This window comes from Pyrus communis, chromosome 6 (assembly GCF_963583255.1).
Source record: "Pyrus communis chromosome 6, drPyrComm1.1, whole genome shotgun sequence".
Classification (NCBI taxonomy): domain Eukaryota; kingdom Viridiplantae; phylum Streptophyta; class Magnoliopsida; order Rosales; family Rosaceae; genus Pyrus; species Pyrus communis.
In genome coordinates this window covers 21,870,463-21,886,013 of record NC_084808.1, presented here as the reverse complement: position 1 = coordinate 21,886,013, position 15,551 = coordinate 21,870,463, and the positions used below count along the sequence as shown (strand labels likewise).

Sequence of the window (15,551 nt, the reverse complement as noted above, 5' to 3'; positions counted from 1 at the left end):
CAAATCACAGTTATCCATCCCTTTTGGGGTCCGGGAAGATTCACAAAGGCATTTCAGCCTCCCCCTGGCCACAAGTCTGGCTTCTACACCAGCAGCGGGTTTCGAACCCGAGACCTTCAATTTTTAGTTTTAAAAAAACCTCATAATCCACCATTTACCACTGAACCACCAGCTCATGGTTTTTTTCTTAAAATATTTTTAATTACATGGAAGTTGGAAGGGAGGAAGCCATGAATCATGGGGGAAAATGTAATGGGAGTGATATCCATTAGTCTCCTTTACTTGATTTGATTATTAACTTTTTAGGTAATGGATTATGATTTTTAAGGTGAAGTTAACATAAAATTCTTTCATGCTACGAGTATTGGATGCCATAGATTCATTTGAATTATTTCTTTTATTGTGGTCCTATAAATCCCGACCATCTAATGCTCGTAACCTTTAATGCTACGTAGCATGGAAGTGAAAGCCGAAGTTCATCTTTCTTTTATTTCAATACTAATGTTTTAGCAGGCGGAAGGAAGTCAAGAATAAAAATAATTCCAACTTCGATTGCATATAAGTAAACCCGTCATTAGTGCATAAAAGCCTTGGATTATGGATTGTGTTGTAAAAAACATATTATAGAAGACATGAAACCAAAGCCCAAAAAACCCAAAAAGAAAGTGGCCCAAATATGATGCATTAGCCTTCATGAAACTGCGTCCGGCCCATCAGGACTCATCCGAGTATTCCGTATCCCGCGGAGAGAGAGAGTTGACGAGAGTAGGGAAGAAAGGAAAATGGCGAAGAGGTGGTGGACAAGCGGAGCTGCGGTGGCGATAATCGGAACAGGGAGGGAGCTGAGCAAGCACTACGGGTTGGACAAGGACGCTTTGCTCAAGGTGTTTTCCGAATTGTCCGATCGGCTGGGAGTATGGGCGATCCCACTGTACGTTGCGATCCACACTCTCACTCTCGCTCTCTGCCTACCCTACGCCGTCTTCTTCGAGGCCGCCGCTTCTATGCTCTTCGGCTTCTTCCCGGCTATCCTCTGCGTCTTTGCCGCCAAGCTGCTCGGCGCTTCCCTCTCGTTCTGGATTGGCAGGTATTACTCAAATTTTAATGCTTTCCCTTTTCGTTTGAGCAATTTGACAAATGATTTGGGTAACTTGGTCTCCCTTTAATCTAAATATGGAGAATATCACTCTATTATTTGGTAACTGATAGACATTAGACACTGGACAGTGATCATTTTCCAATTACTGTGAAACAAAGTTTATGCAAGTTTTCTGCTTTTTCTTGTTGCGATGGGTGAACGGTGAAAACTTTATTGCAAAATTACAATTGGAATCACCCCAGCACAAAATGACTGATACCCTTTTCACTATTTAGTGAGAGAATGCTGGGATACTTATGATTCCGTAGAGGTGGCTCTAAGCTTCTAAGTAATAGAGGATTGGATGTAGTTAAAATTGTTAGCTTTATGTTGAGTTGTCCACCCCACCCGTTGAGAGAATCAGGTTCGATTTTGAGTGAGGACAGGTTCGTTTTGAATTTTGATTTAGATGAGGGCCTACGCAAAAGAATTAACTTCCCTGCTGCAATGGGGAATGCATATTAATACCTTGAAGAGGTATCAATACCATTCATAGCATGACCAAAATAACGGGAGGTGTGCTAATATGTAAGCAGCACCTCACATTCTTCATATGACAACTGAGCCGATCAACTCTAATTGCCCCCGTGCCAGTTTGTGGGGATTATGCTCTGTTAATTAGGTTGCAGTTTAAATTTGTGTGTTTTCAGTGATTGGTTCTAGGTACTGCTTTGATGTTGTGCGATTTGCAGGTTAATATTCAAGAGCTCAAGTTCAGCAATGGACTGGGTCCAGAAGAATAAGTACTTCAATGTCCTATCAAGAGGAGTTGAGCGAGATGGTTGGAGGTTTGTCCTACTTGCCCGGTTCTCGCCGATGCCATCTTACATTATAAATTACGCCCTTGCTGCTACAAAAGTTCGGTTTGTTGTGGATTTTCTGCTGCCAACGGTTATTGGATGCATGCCGATGATTTTACAAAACACATCCATTGGCAGCCTGGCTGGTGCTGCTGTTTCTTCGGCATCTGGCTCTCAGAAATCACAAATTTGGTCTTACCTTTTTCCTCTACTAGGAATTGTGTCAAGCATTCTTATTTCCTTGAGAATTAAGAAGTACTCTACTGAAAATTTAGTGGCTAAATCATCTCCAAGTCACGACTCTAGTAACATAGTTAGCTCTAATGACAAGGACCTGAAAAAGGGTCAGTAATAGATTTGTAAACCCTAAATTTGTTAGAATGTTACCATTTTCTGCTGCTGATGCAAGTTTTGCTGTTGAGGTTCCTCGTTGTTGTTATCTGCAATCTGCGTTGTTGGATGATATGCTATTTTATTGTTTCCATTAGGTCCTCCATTCTTCCCTTAGCGTACTCTAATCAAATTGTGGAGTTTCTTGAAAACTAAGCAAAGGCATGTTGAGGTAGTAGGTAGGTACTGTAGGGAAGACAGTTGGATGGTCCCATTTTTTACCGAAAATTGGTTAGTTAATTATACTTATACGAGTAATTTTGTGATTAGCTCAAAGTTCCTATGTTCTCATGCATGCTATAAACTGAAAGTGGTTTACGTAGCAAGATGAAGGTACCATTACAATTGTTATTGCAAAGCTGAAAGATCTTGTGGAATAAATGATGGCTGTGTATTGTTGTTGCTATTTTCTGTTGTGATAGTAGAACTGTAGAAGTCTTTTTGTTGTCAAGTCTGGGAAGTTTCCGTTATACCTTTCTTTGGTTTAGTGACACTAAATGCTGAATAATGATTTTGTCTGAGGCAGCAAGTACTTGTGCACGTTGACTCTGTGCGTTATATGGCACGTCAAGGGCCAATTACATCGATGATGTGAAACGAACAAGGTATGTTTCTAATGCCACTGTTACTAATGCATTGATCGTAGCATTTCTTTCTTTTTGCTGTTTAGCCATAATGTGCATTTAGAATTTGCTGATGTTCATTCAAATGATGGTTTATGTTGATTTTAAGGTTGGGGTAGGGTATGATTCGTATTTGTCATAGAATTAAGGTACTGATTACAACTGTTAATCTCCGCGCACACACGCAGACGCACATAGACATGCTGCAATAAAGATACGAGGCTTCAGGATTGAAGATCGTTGACTTTACTTTTTAGCATGAGTCTTAATGTGATCAAAATTGTTGTTTCATATATTATCATTAACCCCCCCTGAAATTCAAACACGGGTTTCTTTCTAGTTTGTCTTGTGGGTCAAAAGGGCAATTCAAAGCATTAGCTCTTGGAATTTGAAGATCATGAATGATATCTTTTATGTATGTCAAGCCGATAGATATTCCTTTTGAAATATATGTAGAGGAATGGTAAGGAGACTGATTGCACAATATTTTATAATGTTAGCACGGAAATTAACATTAAACTGTGAAACGACAGATTGTACAAAGTTCCACTTTGAGAGTCTCCTTAACATTTCTCATATATGATGTGGAAAATGAGGAATTTTAGCTACCTTCTCTATTTGATTTTCCCTACTTGCCTTTTCCATTCATTGTGTGATATATGGCATCCACTAACTTGAAACTCAGTATTTAATGTGTATGAAAATTGAAAATTACTTTTCCATACATCCCCGCACATATCAAATATAACTCATTCTTGTTTTTATCCTTAATAATAACTTTTATTTTTATTCTTCCTAATAAAAGCTATTAGTATTAAAGAATAAAAGAAAAATGAGTTATATTTGATTTATGAGGGGTATGCATGGAAAATAAATTTTTAATTTTCAAACACATTAAATTCTTAGTTTTAAGTTATAGTGGAAGCCACATGTCATACAACAAATAAGAAAGGTAAGTGGAGAAAATCAAACGGTGAAGGTAGCTAGCATTCCTCGTGAAAAATTCAGCTCCTACCATTATTTAACAACACCAAACCCACGTGTTGAAACACACAATGCCAACTTGCCATTTCAAAATGGTATTTCATACAAAATCCATGTGCTCTACCAAATTGACTTCCTAGGGACACGTCCGGCGCCCGCACATGTCAGCTCTCTCATGCAGAGTGGGATCCACACGGAGGCCTCGCTTCTTATGAAAAAGTTGACGCAGCAGCGGTCGACAAGTCCACACGGAGGCCTCGCCTCTTAGAGCAGTTCTACTGTGGGCTATTGCCCGATGGACTGGCTCTCAAACAGGGCAGAGAGCCCAAGTGGGGAGGTCAAATGTGTGCTGGCGATGGAGCCTGAGCGGGCCCCAGGAAAAGGCTCGGCAAGAGTTGCCAGCCCAAGAGCCCGAAGGCCACGTAACGCAAGGATGACGTCTGGGTGACGTCAATCATGTTTTATATATTTTTTGCATCAAGCGTGTGGGCGCACGTCATTCGACACAAATTCAGAATTGGGGTCCGAGGCGCTTTTTTGAGATGTTACTGTTGGGGAGGCCACGTGACTTCCCCACGTCTGTTGGATTTCAACAGCTATGTTTTATGGATCGTTGGATTTCCAACGAAAAAACAATTTAAAAACCGTTTGAGATCAACTATCCACGCTATTTGGCTTTACAAATTTAAAAAAAAAAAAATGGTTTAAAATTCTGAAATGTTACTGTTATGCCACGTGGCACAATCTGGAGTATTGGAATTCAATTTTTTTTAATCCAACGGCAGAGATTAATTATGTGAATAAATTTTTTTTTTTAAATGTAAAAAATTAATAAAAATCTGAAAAAAAAAAAAAAAAAAAGGATTTTACTTTTTTTATATATTTTCTCAACTACTTTCAACCACATTCCTATCTTTCTCTCAAAGTTTCAATCCAATTTTTTTCCAACAAAATGACTAATAATGACACGTGGCGCAACGAGAACGATTAAAAATCTTATCTGAAATTACAAATAAAATTATTTTATATTATTTTATAAATAAAAAAAAATACTAATATTTTATTGCCTATTGCCAGGGCTGTTCAGTATAAGAGTGGAGATGCAAAAGATAGTTACTGTTTATTAAGAGCAGTTATTGTGCACTGGATGGATTAAATAATGAATAATCCAGAGTGCCTTTGCAATGGTTGAGTTGCTCTTGTGAAAGAGCTGACGCAGCAACGGTCGACAATAATATCTCGTTGCCTTTTTTGTCAACATAATCGACTTCCTACCATGTCAAATGTTGAATATCCCATCATAGGCCACAATGCCTCTTTCACCATCACATTCTGTCTTCTTCCACATGCATCTGATATTTGTGGTGGTTCTTAACTTTTCTCCCTCCATTAGAAGTTAATGGAAGCAAGATGTCATCAACTAAAGCATAACTTCTTTCTTAGTCTTGATGTCACATTCATTTGTTTGGATAGGGTTCAGAAATTTGAAATATATCTTAATCAAGTGTTACTAATGATAATCATCGATAATTATCATCATCTTACGTACTAATCACTTTTTGAAACAATTTATAGGTGTGAGTTATCATACACAAAAAAAAAAAAAAAAAAGTTATTCACACGTCAATTTTTATTTCTCGCATCCCCTTGTAAAATTTTGATCATTAATTTTCTTTAATTTATTTGATTTGACAACTAAAAATTAAAAGAATTGTGAAATAAAAATGAGCGTACTGTAACACTACCCCACAAAAATGACCGAAAAAAAGGAAGCTTTACTGTTATGGGGATATGGGAGGTGCGTAGAACTCAAGACTTCAGACTAAAGGAAAATACATCATCATGATTGACCATGGAATTTCAAAAGTATATGCTCAACTTCAACACCAAAAATGAGAGACCAAATTCCAATTAGTTTGTGATATGAAATTGACTTTAAAAATCAAGGCCAGCTTGTGGAAAAATTCTTAGTTCTGTCTCTTCCGATCACGTCAACTCTCTCGCGTCAAATACAAATAAGAGGAGAGACCTTTCTCTGTATTAAAATCTCACACGACTCCGCTCTCACCGTCCTCAATAAGGGGGCCTTTTGATTGTGACTGTTGTCGAATAGGCAACGTGATCCGACTATCGGATAGGAGAATGTATTCAACTTGTGCCTTTGTGGTTTTGGAGAGCACTATAAACAATGCTTAATGCAGCGAACACTAAGGTGTAGATATAATCTAAATTAACAAAGGTTCTAATCCTCAATTAATTAAACACTTTCTGCATCCGATCAAGCAAATGGCATTAAACTCTTTCATTTGAAAGAATGACATCCAATTATTATATAAAGAATACACTTATAAAATGCAGACAAAACTTATCCAAAATAGCAAAAAAAAAAAAAAAAAAAAAAAAAAAAAAACACAAAAAACACAAAAAAACTAAAAACATAATCATATATGCAATTGGGTGGTGCTGCTGACTGGTGACTGGTGCGCTGTTGTCGATCTTCTCCATTATCGGTGGTCACTTGTTGCGGGGGGTCCCCCTTTATCTCTATGTCCCCACCCTCCTCACAGATGTCAGATGGTACTTACTTGCAGTAGGTATTACTGAACTGACACCAACCACATGTGGTGGACCCTCACCTCACCCCATTATTCTCTAATTTGATGACACTTACATAAGCATTAGATCAGCTAATGATAATTACAGGCTCTAATCTCTTTCTCTCCATCTTTAATCCATATACTTTGTTTAAACAGTTAGAAATTCTCTTTGTGGAACTCGAACTTTGTGGTCGTTTTGTGTGAAAAGTCCAACGCCAACTCCTTCAGGCCCTTTGTTAGTGCTGGTGCCCCACAGTAGAACACCCCTGCAGCATAATCATCAATTTCGTCATGATTACGATGAATGATGTTAACTATAATTATGTTAACGATGTTGGATTTGATTAAGAGGGCGGCCATGATTCTTAATCGCTGTTGAATGTGCGTTTCTTAGTAAAGCTCGCTCACATCAACGATTAAGAATTAGTTATGCGTGACTGACTATGACATTATATTTTAGTCTGTTATGAATTTTGAAAAATAACATAAAGTGGTAGGCAATAGAAGGTGGGCTGAGGTTGGTGAGGAAGTTTTTACGGAAGTTTTTACTATACTCACCCACTCGGCTGCCCGGATGGTGGCGGGCGATATCCTTGTAAACTTGGCGCCAGTTGGGTTTGGCGAAGTGGGATTTGACACGTGTGCCGGACACCACGTCGACGCCGTTCTTGGCGTGGTGGAGGGACTGCAGCATGGCAATGAGGGCCGACCTGGCATCCCCTTCCTCGTACACACTGGTGCAGTAGTTGTGCATCTCGATCACACCCTTCTCGTCCATGTCCGCCACCTCATTCAGAATCCCTTTGAACCACTCAAACGAGCCTTGTTCTCTCGTCACCCAATAGTAGTAGGCTTTTCTGGTCTTGAACCCCTTGTTGCTCTTGTTCTTCCCACTGTTGCTGTTGTCATGGCTCGAGGCATTCGGAGTGGTCCTGCCGCTTTCTAAGGCGGACTCTGAATCATCGTCTTCCTTGCTCTTCATCTTCATGTTGTTGATGATGTCCTTCACAATGCTCACCATGGGAGTGGCTCCGATTCCGAGCCCTACAAGCAATACGACGTCGTATTTCTTGTAGTCCTGTGCCGGTGCTCCGTATGGACCGTCTATCAATATCTTAGGAAAGCTGTAAACACCAATTAATTAACAAATCAATCCACATTGTTCACTTTAATTAAATCCTCCTTTTGTTTTAAAGGTATGTATGTATAATTAAAAATGTACCTGGGATTGTTTCCTCCTTGCATATCAGCTCTGAGTAGGCCACTCTTCCCACCAGTTGGTGGCTGACATACCTAATTAACCAACACAAACAAATAAATAGTGATCATGCACAAGTTTTGGAGGGTTTATAGCAAGAAATTCTAAGATTAAGAAGTTGTGATCGGTCAATTTCAAACGAACCTCAGAGAAAACGGTTTTGAGCTGCCGCGTCCAATCGCCTAGTGTTCGAATGTGTACACTCAGGTAGTCGTCTCCAGGTGCTGAGGTGATGGAAAACGGGTGCCTGCCGATAAAGTTAGAACATAATTAGTGTGTTTAATTAGACATGGTTAGAATAATTAGACATGGTTAGAAGATTTTGTGCACAAAATGTATGAGTGTTTACCATTCGAAAGGAGAAACCGCAGCGCAGTTGACAAACATGTACTGACCGCTCTTGTATTTGAAGCCCTGAGGTTTCGACATGTGCAGTGCAAGAACATTTCCAGGATAAACAGCAACCTTCAATGTTCATAACAATGTAACAGACAATTAAGAAATTGATGATATAATTTGAACCAAATAGCTTGGTAGCCAAAATATAATCAACTAATTAAGTACCTTCATAATCTTGACTGGCTTGATGCTTGATCTAAAAGCTCTAATCAACCTTTCGCAAGCGTAGAGGGTGATCGGAACCGCCAAATACATCCATGTCTGCCACCAAACGAAGTAAATCCACTCTCAAAATCATGCAACTCAATTAACCTTAAGGAACTAACGGTTTGTCTTTGACAATGCGATATTCTAAACTATTTTAATCTACAGGTAAAAGAATTCAAACTCAGGTGCAAGGGACTGACCGTTTTGTTATACCATTCCTTGGTGAGGTAGAGCTTGATGCCATGGACAATGAGGAGACCATAGACAATGATAAACAGGTGGTGGGAATACCAGAAGGCATTGAAGCCAGTGAGCTTCTTGAGAGGCTTTGGCAAATTGAGTTTGTTTCTTCTGAACCAAGGAGTTGCCAATGTGAAGGCTATGGTCATCAATACCACCATCAAAATCCCTGTCCACCCTTCCACTCCCTTCACAAACCACCAGTAGTTCGGAGGCTGCTCCTCGCCGAAGTAAGGTTTCAAGTCCTCGTACTCATCTTCGGTCGCATGTAGAATCCGTGGAAAATCACACGTCAAATGCGACCCCGCGTGTAGTCCAACTCCAACTATGATTCCAACCGCAATGACCTGCAAGACCAATTCAATGTCACTCAATTTTGGACACAAAATTGGATTCTCCGAATGAGAGAGTGACATTTTGTTTTTATTACTACCTTGTGGAAATTTAAGTTGTCATCAAACGGGACGACAACGCCTAATTTGGTCTTGTTTCGGAGCCAAGTAATTGTGTTTCGGCAGACGGGAAGCAGAATCAAGGCCATGTTGAACTTGAGAATCTCTGCTCCTCCTTTGGCAACGCAGACACAATATCCCATCACCTCGAACGCCGCCTCTTTTTCGCGGTACTGCAGAAACTTGTATGCAAATAAACCGGAAACTATGCCAAGCCAGAGCATCACAACCCAGACTCTCTGCCAGTTATCTAGCACGAAGTACTTGGTTTTCTGGTAGCATCTTCGGATTGGGTTGTCCTCCTGCGTCGGCTTCAGCTTCTGGCTGAGAAGCTGACTCAAAACCCGGCTTTCGTTTACGCTCACAGATTGGCTAACCGGAGCTTGCAGCAACAGAGTTTCCAGATTTTCAACCATGATGTAGCCGACATTGTCCGGGTCGAGTTCTTCCATGATTAAAGCTGCATATTCCCTTGCTTGTTTCTGAATGTTTGAGAGCTTGTTTGCAGAAGCACTCATGCTTATAATCTGCAACACATATATATGCCATTAATTACTTTAAAAAATGTCGTCGGCAAGTAAAAACTAGATCACATAATTCCAAGCATATTTAGCTCGGTGCTTAGGTTAATTAAAAATTAAGAAATGTGGCGGGCGGTAATCAGTAAATGGCGGGTGGCCTACCTCTGTGACTTCTTCTTCGGTGATTCTTCCATCGGCGTCTCTATCCACCCTGCATTTACACACACATTAATTATAGTGAATATATTTAATGCACCAATTAATTTATTGACCAAGATTAACTAAATTAAGAAGCCTAATAAATGAAAATTAAATGGTTATGTAATGATGATGTGTTAGTGTAGTACATATCAAAGAATGTTTGGAGTCTGGAGTCAAAACTTTCGTCGGAGATTTGTTCCCAGAATTCTCTCAGCTGCGCCTTGTTGATGATATCACCGGTTATGTTCCGCCTCCGAGCAAGTGCCCGGAAAAGTTCTCCGGCAAACTCCTTGGACTCCTTGTTCATCCCTGCAAAGTAATTTAAACCGCGTTAATTGACTAATTTAGCTTTCAAAATTTACTAATTAATTAACGTAGTGATTTTTACACTCCTTTCTAAATTTCTAATCCCACTCTTGTTTCGGTCATTTTAATTCTCCCTTGATTTATTCAACCGGAGGTCTAGATATAGAGTGCAACAGGAGAAAAAGAGAGATCAACGGACCTATGCATTCGCCAAAGAGGGAGGAGTGGAGGAGCCAATTGGATTTGGCGGTGAGCTCGTCGTAGCGCTTGTCTACGGCGGCCCAGCCGGAGGTGGAGGCGGCGCCGGTCTTGGCGGTGATGAACTTCAGGTTCTTCAAGGCGTAGGCGGTTGCTGACTTAGTCCGATCGAACCGCTTCGCGTTGGAGGGCCTCTTGGTGAAGGAAGCCAGCCGCTTCAGCTCCTGAGAGACCTGCCGGATTTGCGACGACGTGTTCCGAAAAAGCGACGAGCGGAACGACGACGACTTCTTCCCCTCCAGCGTCCGCTTGGCGAGCAGAGCCAGCTCGGGATCTTCGCTGCTGGCACCGCCGGCCGCCTGGACGCTGTGGACGGCGACGGAGTCATCTCGGATGTCGAGAGTGATCTCCACGTAATCATCGTCATTGTTTTTGTCGGAAGTAGTACTAGTAGTCTTATCCGTACCGCCGGAGTTGTCGACCTTGGTGCTCTTATTCCGCCGCCACGCGCGGCTGGAGTTGGAGGACGTGGTCGGTGCGTAGTTAGACGTTCCCAGCGGGCCGCTGAAAGCTCGTCTTTCGAACCGGGTGCTACCTCCGAGCGCGGTGGACTGAGTCGACTCGGTGTCGGAGTTGTACTCCGAGGACGTAAGCATCCCTTCCTCATCGTGATGACCGTTCATTGCTCAGAGTTTTCTCACAATATCCAAATGTTTTGTTGATTCAATTATTTCATCAAGTTGTGAAAAACAGTGGAAAGAAAAGAGATGTGGGTTTGGAGATATTTTGGGATTAAAATTCGAGGGGTAGATGGGTATATATAGGAGAGGAGGAGGAGGAAGAGGGTAGCATGCAGCACAACGAAGTGAGAAGGAACACGAAAACGACTTTGAATACGGAAAAGGAAAAAAGCGTGAGAAGAGCGTAGAAAAGGGATGGCCAGCAAAGGAGAAACATTCGGCGGGGATTGATGTGTGTTAGTCTAATATCTCACGACTCAGACATATGAGAAGATTTTTCAATTGGCTCGAAATTAAAGTCAAATCATAATAATCATATGTTATTATGGAAGTGGAGAATAGTTTTGTTTTTTATTTAAAATGTCATTTTAATTGTATAATGACACATGGTGTATCGTTTTCTATTTTAGAAACATTGAAAAATTTCTCATACATATGAAATTTTTTTCAATCTGCCCGGATCAGAAGTAAAACACTACATATCATTATACAATTAAATGAACACTTGAAAATAAAACTTTCTTTCAATCGTATAATAATATATGGTGTACTGTTTCGTACATATAATATGATGTACTTTCTTGTTATTCTTTTCTTAACCAAATTATTTAATAATATTATATGTGGTATTGTTGAATCCCACATTTGTCGTAGAAAAACAAAAGTAATAGTATATGATAATCTTACTCTAATTAATACGGAGGTCTTTTATGATAAAACTTCACACTTGACGGAATGTGTAGGTGGTAATTACCAAGTTGAGGATAATATGAATATTGTTGGAAGTGGATTTTTGACCAGTCTCTTTGATAATTATACATGGTATCAAAGCTAAGAAGTGGGCTCGTACTGTAGTGCCACGTGATAGGTGGGTCCCATTGGCCCCGCGCGAATAAGGTGGGTCACTTGGGCCCGTGTGTAAGGTGAGTCCCTTTGACTTTATGTGGTTGTCGATGTGTGAATCCCCACGTGTGACCCACTAATTAATTGGATCACACGTGAGGGGCTTGTTAAACATCCCACATCGACCGTATCTTTGATAAAAGAAGAGTTTAAATATCTTAATTTCACTCTAACTAATACCGAGACCTTTTGTGATAAAACCTCACACCTGACGAATTGCATAGGTGGTAATTACCAAGTTGGAGACAAAATCGGTGTTGTTGGAAGTGGGTATTTGGCCCGTCTCTCTGATTCTACATAGTATCAGAGCCAAGGAGCGAACACGTACTACCACGTGATGGGTGGGTCCCCTTGGCCTTTCGTAGTTCATAATTTCATTTTCCAAACCATTTCCGATAATATGCAAATAACCGAAATAACCAACTTTGGGTTTAATAATCAAAACACATCGATTGGATACCAAATCATATTTAGAATATCAAAATTTGCACAAAATGGCAGCATCGGCCCACTGGCCACGCGCCGCCGTGGATGACAGTTTCCGACGATTGGAAATCTAATTTTCTAACTTACTCTTAAAATTACCAAATTTTATAGGCAAATAGAGTTCAATGAGATAAGCAACTTTCATACCTGGATCGAAGTCCAATTCAGCCGGGAAACACCTCAAATATCCCTCAAACCACCGGAAACCCTTGAATTTGGGTGTTCTTGATTCGACTCCAAAATTGTTCTGACACCCCAAACAATGCATGGGCTTTGTTCCAGGTCTCAAGAGGAGTCCAAAGGTAGTGGTAATTTTAGGACTTAGCTTCAGGATTTGAGGAATCGCCACCACGAACCTCGTCGCACTCACCGTGCGGATTTCACCATTTCAAGGCTAAATTTCACCAAATTTGGGGTGGAAAGGGTAGAGGGAAGGTCGAGGAATATTTTCCAAGTATTTTCTCGGCGTGATTCGCCAGAATCCGGAGAAAACACCAGATTCCATACTTTCTCGTGGGGTCGGGTCTCAAAGGAGAAACGGGTCGTGAGAGACTCAATTTGTCTACCTCTCTCTCTTTCCTTTCCTTCCCGTCTCCACTCCTGATTCGGCCGCTCCTTCCTCCCCCTTCTTGATTTGCCCAGCCCTCTCATTTCTCTCCTTCCTTTTCGATCCCAGCCACACACGTGGCTTTATCCTAAAGGTCCATGCTTCAGATTTTTGTTGGAGCCTTCTAGAACTGGAGGGCCAAATTCACTAAAAAGTCCCCAACTTTAAATGTTAATAACTCCTTCGTTATAACTTCATTTCACTAACGGTCTGCGCCTACGCGTTCGTAATCTCAAGCTCTATCCAAATATATCAAGAAATACGATAAAATGTATGAAAATAAAATACGTCCTGGTATAATTACATTAAGTTAACTAGGGCAATTTCATCTTTTTCACCTATCGATAATTTTTTACGATGTAAATTATAATAATTTCCAAAAACAAAACTTCCAAATTCCTCAATTAAATTTTCATAACCATAAGTCAATCTATTTTCGATTTTCTCCACGTATTCATATATTTAAATTTTCAGGGTATTACAAGTTCCCTTGGCTCTACGTGGTTGTCAATGTGTGGATCTTGCACGTGTGACCCACTAATTGGGTCTCACATGAAGGGACGTGTTGAATCCCATATTTGTCATAGAAAAACAAAAGTAATAGTTTAAATATCATAACCCCACTTTAACTAATACCGAGACTTTTTGTAATAAAACCCCACACCTAAAGGTTTATGCAAGTGATAATTACAAAGTTGAGAACAATATCAATATTGCTGGAAGTAGACCTTCTCTGATAATTCTACAGTGATGTCCTCTCTATTGTTGGTGTAAGTTTTGAATTCAATCAACACATATGTTAAGAATTTAATATGTTATGAATTTAATATTATGTCGTGATGTATTGTTGCTTATTCTAGATGAATTAACCTACCTGTTGTCTAACTGTTTTTGTAAATATTAGTCTAGTCTCTCTTGTTTTAATATAATTAGTTGTGGATGTCACATAATTACTCATCCTCATTATTTGATTTTGAAATTTCTATCTTCACGTTTAATGATTTTACATCATGTTAACACTCAATGTCAAGATCACCAAAAAAAAAAAAAAAAAAGTTATTACATAACAAAATTAGTGTTTTGTTAAGGACGTATTATTACACTATTAATGTAGGTTGTTAAGCATATGTAAACGTTACTACCTAACAAAATCATCGTTCAAATTAAAGAATACCGATATTCTTTTTTTAGAGAGACTTTAGATACGGCCCTGGTTATCAATGTTCTATGATTGAAATCTTGTTGGTTTTCAATTTTTTATCGAAGTTCCTGATATTAATGTAATAAGTATTTTTATGTACGTTACTATATTTTTTTAGAGACTTCAACCAAAATCTAAAAACTAATAAAGTCTAAATTAATGAACATTAGTAACAATGGATCGAATACTAATTTTTTTTTTTATGTACGTTATTATATTTTTTTTTAAAGACTTCGACTAAAATGTAAAAATTAATAAACATTAGTAACAATGAACAAAACACTAATTTTTCTATTTTAGCTGTAGACTAATTCGGTCAAAATGAGAAGACTAATTAAAGTTTTGTTAGAAAACTCAGTAAAAGTGAGAAGACTAATTAAAGTTTTGTTAGAAAACTCGGTAAAAGTGAGAAGACGAAAACTCCATAAAAGTGAAAAAGTTGTAGGAAACCAAATGCCAAATGCCGGTCAACTGCTTCCTACAAACCAAAGAAATCAGTGCTTCCTTTACTTTCTTTTTCTTTTACTCAGAACATGCATTTGTATTGCACCACAGAATATATATGCATCTAATCAAGTGTTGCAACGATTAACCAAAGAAGTTACAATATTATTAACACTTAGTATTTGTGGACGCACGGCAGTCGGCATGGTCAGATTCAAGTCGGTCTCGGAACGTATTTGTATATAATATAAGTGGTGATGGGACGGTGAATGGTGGTGGTGAAAAACCAAACAAAAATGGATGGATGGGCGGGGCAGTATAGTAAGATGCCCGAGAGTGACCAACTAAAACAAGTAACAGTTACGTACTGCGCGTAATATGATCTGCAAGTTGCTATTTACTTGCCTTTTTTTGGCGTACTATTGAATTTTGATGTACCTAATCCTACGTCTGACAAACGAAGTTTGCCATGGTGTTTTGTTTGAGCAGTGCTAGCTAGTGCTTAAAGACCAAATTATTAAACCTGTTTCAGTCACACTGGCCACATTTGGTCCAAGGAATCTTGGTAGGTAGATCCAGAAAAAATCAAGATATTTAAAGATCGATTTTACCTTAAACGCGCCAAGGCCGATATATATTAACAATGTAGTTCTGAGTTTAAATAAGGAAAGAAACCAACCCAAACAAAATCACTAAAGTGGATTGTTTGATTTGGGCGGTGTGGATGTAAATTTCCGTCTCCTTCTTCTTGGACAAAATTGCACCTACAAAACAATTAACACCTTAGGGTCAAGACCAAGAGCCTCACACGTCCACGATGAATGGGGGGGGGGGGGGGTGAGGGGGGAGGGGCTTT

The 15,551-nt window shown here is 39.5% G+C and overlaps 2 protein-coding genes across 2 annotated transcripts; one reads left to right on the top strand and one right to left on the bottom strand.

The window, feature by feature from the left end:
• The first annotated feature begins 746 nt into the window (after positions 1–746).
• LOC137737814 (uncharacterized) lies at positions 747–2,434 on the top strand. The gene is made up of 2 exons (XM_068477378.1): positions 747–1,087; positions 1,831–2,434. Exons 1-2 carry the CDS (start codon positions 783–785, stop codon positions 2,288–2,290), a joined length of 765 nt encoding a protein of 254 aa, XP_068333479.1. The 5' UTR covers positions 747–782; the 3' UTR covers positions 2,291–2,434.
• A 3,932-nt stretch (positions 2,435–6,366) lies between these two features.
• On the bottom strand, positions 6,367–11,173 carry LOC137736962 (respiratory burst oxidase homolog protein D-like). The gene is made up of 11 exons (XM_068476289.1): positions 10,316–11,173; positions 9,957–10,119; positions 9,772–9,820; positions 9,070–9,615; positions 8,597–8,983; positions 8,355–8,450; positions 8,140–8,255; positions 7,935–8,037; positions 7,755–7,825; positions 7,091–7,656; positions 6,367–6,798 (listed from the first exon to the last, which is right to left on the bottom strand). The coding sequence occupies exons 1-11, from the start codon at positions 10,995–10,997 to the stop codon at positions 6,689–6,691; spliced, it is 2,889 nt and encodes a 962-aa protein (XP_068332390.1). The 5' UTR covers positions 10,998–11,173; the 3' UTR covers positions 6,367–6,688.
• Between the last annotated feature and the right edge of the window lie 4,378 nt (positions 11,174–15,551).